General features: G+C 32.2%; 1 protein-coding gene across 2 annotated transcripts; it reads left to right on the top strand.

Moving 5' to 3' along the window:
* The first annotated feature begins 1,120 nt into the window (after window positions 1-1,120).
* On the top strand, window positions 1,121-4,280 carry LOC140874901 (protein NRT1/ PTR FAMILY 1.2-like). 2 transcript variants are annotated; one of them, XM_073278381.1, is made up of 5 exons: window positions 1,121-1,378; window positions 1,997-2,214; window positions 2,533-2,894; window positions 2,991-3,080; window positions 3,275-4,280. In XM_073278381.1, the coding sequence occupies exons 1-5, from the start codon at window positions 1,258-1,260 to the stop codon at window positions 4,101-4,103; spliced, it is 1,620 nt and encodes a 539-aa protein (XP_073134482.1). In that variant the 5' UTR covers window positions 1,121-1,257; the 3' UTR covers window positions 4,104-4,280. The 2 variants fall into 2 exon arrangements, with proteins under 2 accessions (XP_073134482.1, XP_073134481.1); XM_073278380.1 differs by having other exon boundaries at window positions 2,533-3,080.
* Window positions 4,281-7,828: the final 3,548 nt, after the last annotated feature.

The following is a 7,828-nucleotide window of genomic DNA, read 5'->3' as shown; positions in this document are numbered from 1 at the left end:
CACATTTATTTTTCATTTGTTTTAAACAGTGTTTTAAAAAGCGCCGCCTACTATCGTTTAGGCGTTAGGCGGCACCGTCTTGATTTTTAGACAGTTATGTATGATGTTTCTAAGTGTTGATACATTAATCGGCCACTTAATAGTCAGTTGGTTGACTCAAAATACATCTAGGTGGCCACTTGTATTAATATGAAATATAATATTGTTTTCTAATTTTAATTTTAATTTTTTTAAATATTGTTTGAGATATTTGCTCATCAATTTTTATCGGATGAAGATGAGAAATATGCGATGAATTTTGAATTTGAGTTCGGTTCGAGTTCGAGTTCGATAAAGATTATTGGAGAAATATAAAGATGAATAAGAAAAATTAGATATTTAGGCTAAAATGAAAAAAAAAATTCTAAACCCCCTCCTAAGCATCTAAGCGGTGAGTGACGTCTTAGGATATCGTAATTAACTAACTTTTGGTAAGAAAAAAGACCATTTATTGAACGAATTTCCAATTCCTTGGAAAATGGTTTGAAAAAACCGAAGTAAATCTTTGGAAGTACAAATTTGATAGACAGTTTTCATCTTACTCCATAGAAAATAAATGAACAGGAAGTTTTACGGCCAAATTTGACTCAACAAAATGTGCGAGTTATTTATTAATTATTATCATGTATTAGTTAATTTCAACATTTTCATATCATAATTATTTAGAATGAATTTTTTAATCTATATAAAAAATAAATAGGTCTATATAATTCAGACATATAAGTAGTATTAAATATCAATAATAAAAATTAAAAAAAATAGATGAAGGATGTAAAACTACAGCCTACATCACAAAATAACCATAAGAACTCTATTTTTTTAAAAAAATATTATCAAATATCATGCATTTTTAAAAATATAATTATCTTACTAAAATAATAATCTAATTAATTATCATAAAGCGTTATATAAAACAAAAAAAAATTCTCTAAACGATTTTAAAATAATCTCTAAATAAAATTAGATTTATAATAATATTGATGAAAATTGAATTTCATATAAGATTTATATAATACAATTAATTAATGGACAAGGCCTGCAAAACGTACAATCACTTTATATATTTATTATCACTATTTTATTCACACCGATTCAGGTCGGATTCCTCCCTCCTCGATAGCTTCCAAGGATTTGCAAAGTAACACTGGTTTCCTCTGAATCCCCGCCATATTATATATGTGAAAAATACACACATCTGTGTGTATCAAGAACTCAAAAATGATGGAAGAAGGAGAAGAAGAGCCTCTTCTGGAGTTGGGGAGCTGCACTAATGGTGAGGATCACGATGATGATTATGATAACAACAAGGGTGGCTTCAGAACTTTGCCATTTATCATTGGTAAGTATCAGTTGTATTTTCTGTATCTGTAACTTTTCACATTTAATTTCTATTTCTTGATTGAAATTTAACATTCTTGGAACCTGCCTTATCAACATACGAATTAATTTCTGGAAATTTTTTCATCACAACAAAGACGTATGGCAGCAGCCTTGATTGTTTCCTGATCCATAATTTTGTATTCTTTATCAAAATCGTGGATATGTTCTTCCATTTTCTGCTCCAGGTACTCTGTTCTTGGAGTGAAGATTCAGACCACTGCACCTCAATCATCGTTTGAGCCAAAAAAAAAAAAAAACCTTTATCCAATTGGGCTTGCCACAATACCCTCCCCCATGATCATTTAATCAAGTAATCAACAAAATGAATGAGAACCCGGAAAATTTTCAAAATGGATGGGCGAAAAAGCAATGAGAATACCAATGTTAAGGTAGCATAGTTCGAGGTTGCTTGCCTGTAAATTTATCCTTCCACCATTTTGTTCCGCGCTCTAATTGCAAACACTATTTTAAAAGAGATGAAACCAAGTATTAAATTTCAACTTTTTTAGCCTCTCATTTGTATCCCCTTTGTGTTGATTTTGTTTTCAATTATCATATATATAAATTATAAAAATAGGGGCTGATGGATTGGAGAAGATAGCAACGTATGGGCTGACTCCAAATATGACAGTTTATTTGATGGGACAGTATCATATGGGAATGACTACTGCGTCAAATGTATTGTTTCTTTGGTCCTCAGCAACAAATTTCATGCAAATTATCTGGGCTATCATTTCAGATTCTTTCTTGGGACAATTTTATACCATTGGACTGGGAACCATAATTTGCTTTCTGGTAATTTTCTTTCTTGTTTAGTACCTAATTTACTTGATATGAGAGTTATGAACAAAATTTGAAACTTTTTTTCATTGGATGCCTTGAAAAACCGGTGAGGAAGAGGAAGTTCAAAATACTTGTGTTTTTCTGAACTTGATCATAATTGAAACTTTGATTTGGACTGTTTAAGGCATTTATTTGCTTTCGTCGTTATTATTGTTGTATCTTCTTATATGGCGAACAGTGTGAAACATTCAGTTTTTAAATGATTTCAATGTCAATAATTCGATTCATTGTTTGAACTAAATGCTTGTTTGGTCGACTACATAATTGCAGGGTTCGATTCTTCTGTGGTCAACTACGATGATCCCAAATGCAAAACCACCTCCATGTGATGAATCCAGTACCCATAGCTGCTCCCCCACGTTCCCCCAGTTTGTGCTCTTGTGCAGCTCGCTCGGCCTAATTTCCATCGGAGCTGGAGGAATCCGTTCCTCGTGTTTAGCCTTTGGTGCAAATCAACTCAGAAAAGGAAAATTCAAGAAGACATCACGTGTAAAAGATAGCTATTTCAGCTGGTACTATGTGTCCTTCACTTTCTCCGTCCTCATTGCGTTAACATGTGTCGTTTACATTCAAGACAACTTGGGATGGAGAGTTGGCTTTGCCGTCCCCGCCTTGCTGTTGTTGCTCGCCGTGTTTGTGTTCTTCTCAGCTTCCTTATGGTACATCAAACCGAAGTGTGAAACAAGCTTAGTAACGGATTTTGCTAAGGTCCTTGTTGCTTCTTGCAGAAACCGGCATCTCAAACTCTCTGATGGGACAGATGTCTTGTATCATTACAAGAACGGCTCATCAAATATTCCTCCCAGTCAGAAACTCAGGTGTGTGAGATTCGGAGTGATGAGATTTATCTTTACCCTCTTTCATGCGCTGAGCTAATAAGGATGGATCCAGTGATTCTATGGAGGGGGATAAATGGACAATCGATGAAATTAGAGTGCGAAACTTTTGAACTTTTGGAAATATTAACACGAGAAATTTTGAATGGGATTATCATTATTTTGAATGTTTTCAGGTTTCTCAACAAGGCTTGCATAGTTAAAGATCCACAGGGCGACACAACAGCAAATGGATTCGGTACAGATTCGTGGAATCTCTGCACGGTAGATCAGGTCGAGGAGCTCAAATCACTAATACGAGTAATCCCGATATGGTGTTCAGGAATGATAATGTATGTAAACATTAGCCAGGCCTCATTTCCAGTACTCCAGGCCGCATCAATGAACCGAAAAATATCGTCTTTTGAGTTTCCTGCGGCCTCATTTAACACATTGACAGTCCTATCCGTCATAATATGGGTCCTTCTCTACGATCGTGTGTTTCTTCCATTAGCATCCAGAGTTAGGGGACGGCAGGTTCGGATCAGTACTAAAACAAGAATGGGATTCGGAGTATTTCTTTCATTTACTGCCATGTTGGTTACCGCTGCAGTTGAAAGCATCCGGCGAACAGTAGTTGCTGCCAACATGTCAGCAATGTGGCTGATACCGCAATATTGCCTCACAGGTTTTGCAGAGGCTTCCAACGCCATCGCACAAAACGAGTTCTATTTTTCGGAACTTCCGAGAAGTATGTGGAGCATAGCAGCAACACTGAACTGGATTGGGCTGGCCATGGCGAATTTGGTTGCAAGTTTTATACTGAATTGTGTTGATATGATCTCAAAAGAACGTGGCCACAAGAGCTGGATTTCGAGCGATATTGACGAGGGTCACTATGATTATTACTACTTGGTTCTTGCGGGGTTGAGCATGGCTAATATGTTGTATTATCTTGTTTGTAGCAACGCTTATGGTCCATTGAAAGGGGAAAGAAATCTTGCAGAAGAAGAGGATGAATTCTGAGTCTTGTTTCCCAGAATTTATATATCTTTAATGTTGCAACACCTCTTAGAGCTGTACCATTACCTATGACTTATTTGTATTTCAAATAAGACAGTAAATTCATCATATGTTTTATATATCTTTAATGTTGCAACACCTCTTAGAGCCGTACCATTACCTATGACTTATTAGTATTTCAAATAAAACAGTAAATTCATCATATGTTTTATATTTCTTTCAGGCATTTCATATCCTATATATCGCATGATTTACTATAGCTATGTAAATCAAATTGTACCATGATTCTAGACGTATAATCCTGCAAACTGCATAGTTTTATTCAGATCAAATATGATCAATTCGTCTATTAAGGTATCTAATCAGATTTATTATAAAAGAAGAAGAAAGACATTCTTGTGTTTCTTGAATCAACAATTGATACCTGTAGCAGCTCCAGCAGTTAGTGTCATGATATCGCCATTGGTCCTCGAATTGATAGCTGGATTCACAGCTCACAAGATTTGCTCATGATCTGCTCCCATATCCTCAGCTATTTCTATGCAGTGGGATGCAACTACAGCTGCTGCGGATGCAATTGCAGTCGATGTAATGGACGACTTCTTACGCCTGGTACCTGACTTTTCTGGAGACGTCACTAACGAGATTGCGCTTGAATGGATAGATTTGATTCGAAAATAGATTTGGGTTATGGATTTCAAATAATACTTATCAGGGGTATATTTGAAATTCATATAATTATTATCAAAATTGCTCAACTTAATATGGAATGTACTTTAAATTCATTTCAATTTTGTCCATCCAAACAAGTCAAGGAATTTGAAATCAACAGATATGAAAATTCGTCTGTCTCAAATCCATCAATCCAAACACGATGTGATGTGATGTGATGTGAGTAGGTTCGAAACATTTGAAATCCATTTTGTGGCTCCATGATCTAGCCAAGAATTCCATGGATTCAGTTGGGGTTTCTGGTTGCTGGCATGTGACAGGTAACCAATCTGCAACACTATCTTGCATATTGAGTCATGACCGAATCCAATAGAAATCTTAATTTTAGGTGTATCTTGATTTTATTTTTTTTTTCCAATACAAAAATGTATGTCGGTATGAGGATTTAAAATTAATACTAAACACTTCAAAAAAAAAAATTTTACTTTTTTATTTTTATTTTGTAGATTCCAGGGTGGAAAAGGAGCCAATCCATGAAATGATAATCTAGTAATATATATATATACATGATTTTGATGATCATGAAAATATAGTTAAGTTTTCTAACTTGTAGGCATTGTGCCCGAGTGGGAGTGGAACTTTGTATCTATAATCAATACTGATATAGTAGAAAAAAATAAATATCTGAATTAATAAAATTTAGAAGAAATCCTGTGACGCACAAATTGTGCTACCCAAAACCAGACTATTTCCAAATGAAAATTGGGATATCTATAAAAGCTTCATGGGCTTTAAAATTAGTGTGCCCACTCTGAACCTATTGCTCATAACTATGCAAATTATGGTTTTAATGGTCTAAATCTAATCTCAATTTTAATGTCTAGCATTTACAAAAATATGTTATCACATCAATCATGTTTTAATAAAGCTATGCTGCACTAATTACAAGATCCACATGCCATCACTAGCCACTAATGTCTCCGGCTCCACTCTTTCCTTTAAATAAACTAAATTAGGGCTAATTACATATCAATTTCTAATTGTACTTAAAATAGAGTTTTTTTTTTTTGGGAAGCTTTGTACTTAAAATAGATTTAACCCCCTTATTTTGATGTATTGTGTATATATTATAGTCGTATTTAAGCATATGTGGTCATCGAGCTTGTATTTGGATTGAAGAACTTAACGATTAAATTTCAAATTCACATTTCAAATCTATTGTGTCTTATATTGCAGAAATATAGTTTTTCCTTCCATTTCAAAGCTACTCAACGACTCAATCATTTGGAATCCACGCATTTATAAACCTTTTATTTATTTAAAATCATCTCACAAATCCAAACTCTTCCATCTAAACACAACCTATGTCTTTTATAAAAGACGGGCTTTATATATATTTTGATTTTATCTGAGATTTAAGATTATATGCATTTCAACCCAAAATTATCCAAATATTTTTTTTCTTGTAACATTAGATTTCTATACGTAAAAATAAAACACCTCTAATACAGCTTGATAATCAATTTTCATCTGCAGGTATTAATCATTTTTCAACCACTAATAACTAACACTGATGTCATATCATACCTAAGGAATCCAAGATCGTTCGTTGAAGGCCACTCGGTATTATTTACAACTTTTTCGGTTACTTTTTTTTTAAAAAAAAAAACTTTTTTATTTATTTTGTTGGTAGCTAGTGATTCAACTTTCAAGTTTCTTTGACAAAAATACGAAGTGAAGTGATCAAATTAATCTTATCGAAAAACGAAGAATTAATATTTAACCAAACTTCAATTAAATCTATTTGTACAAATTTCAAAAAATAACCAAATAGAATCGAGTTAAATAGTTTTTTAAAATTCATAATTAGTATACTAAGTTTTTTTTTTAAAGTCTTAATAATCATTTCTAGTTTTCTCATTCCTACCGAGAAAGAACCATTTAGTGAACCATAAATTATTGTAGTGAAGAAGGCACATTCAGATATCTATACTATTAATAAAGGGAGAGAGACTAATAATAACTACCTTTGGTGAGGTTTTTTTTAATATTTCCAATATACCCTTAATTTGTTGTGTCTTTTGTTTTCTTTTTATTCAAATTTGAGTTACTTTTTAAATTTATTTATTTAAATTTTATTTTTTTCTTTAGTGAAAGAATGTTTGAATTTGTTCTGTCACAATTATAAATAATTCAACATTATATAATCATATTTATTTATTAAAAAAATCGGTCATCTTTTATATTTTGTATACACGCATCGCGTGTGCCATAGTTGCTAGTTCTAATTAAGCACCAACATATTTTTGACTTTTTGTTGCATCAAACCTTTATACTACCTACTTCGGTTATTTAATGGATGAAAAAAATTATATGCCCCTTCTTTGAATTCAATAACAGTTATTAATTAAGAACCTATTTTACTAAATTATAAAAATAACTAAATAAATTTTTAATTATAATCAATAAATTAAATGCAATAAAAAATAACTTAAATATTTTTTAAAAACAATTAATTATGTTCAAAATCTGAGCACATGAATAATCAATTTGCATATGTTGCTAGTATATAAAATCTATTTGGTACAAGATAAATGGCGGCACACACACATATATATATACGAGAATACTTCATATGTTTTACGGTGTAAATTAACTACTAGAATAATAAAATATAAACGTGATTAGCTAAAATACCTAAATATTCACGGATGAGAATCCAAAAAATAAAAATAAAAATAAAATATGAAGGATTGTTACTCGAGAGAATTATCGAACAATAGGCAATAGATCATGATAATATGGGCCAATCATTTATTGAAACTATTACCGAATCCACCAACATTTAGTTAACCAAAGTCGACAAATATATTGAATCAGTTATAAATAGGAGTGATTTTTCGGTATACCTTACCACAAATATTGGTATGAAAAAAATTTATACTCATACCAATAGTAAAATTTCGAAACTTTGGTATAAAAAAAATTCAGATTGATACCGTATAGATACCGAAAAAAAATTCAGTATACCAAAAAAATGTTTATATATCGAAAAA

This window comes from Henckelia pumila, chromosome 1 (genome assembly GCF_033568475.1).
Source record: "Henckelia pumila isolate YLH828 chromosome 1, ASM3356847v2, whole genome shotgun sequence".
NCBI classification, from domain to species: domain Eukaryota; kingdom Viridiplantae; phylum Streptophyta; class Magnoliopsida; order Lamiales; family Gesneriaceae; genus Henckelia; species Henckelia pumila.
Note: the sequence above shows the minus strand (reverse complement) of the source record. Positions and strands in the feature narration are given on the sequence as shown.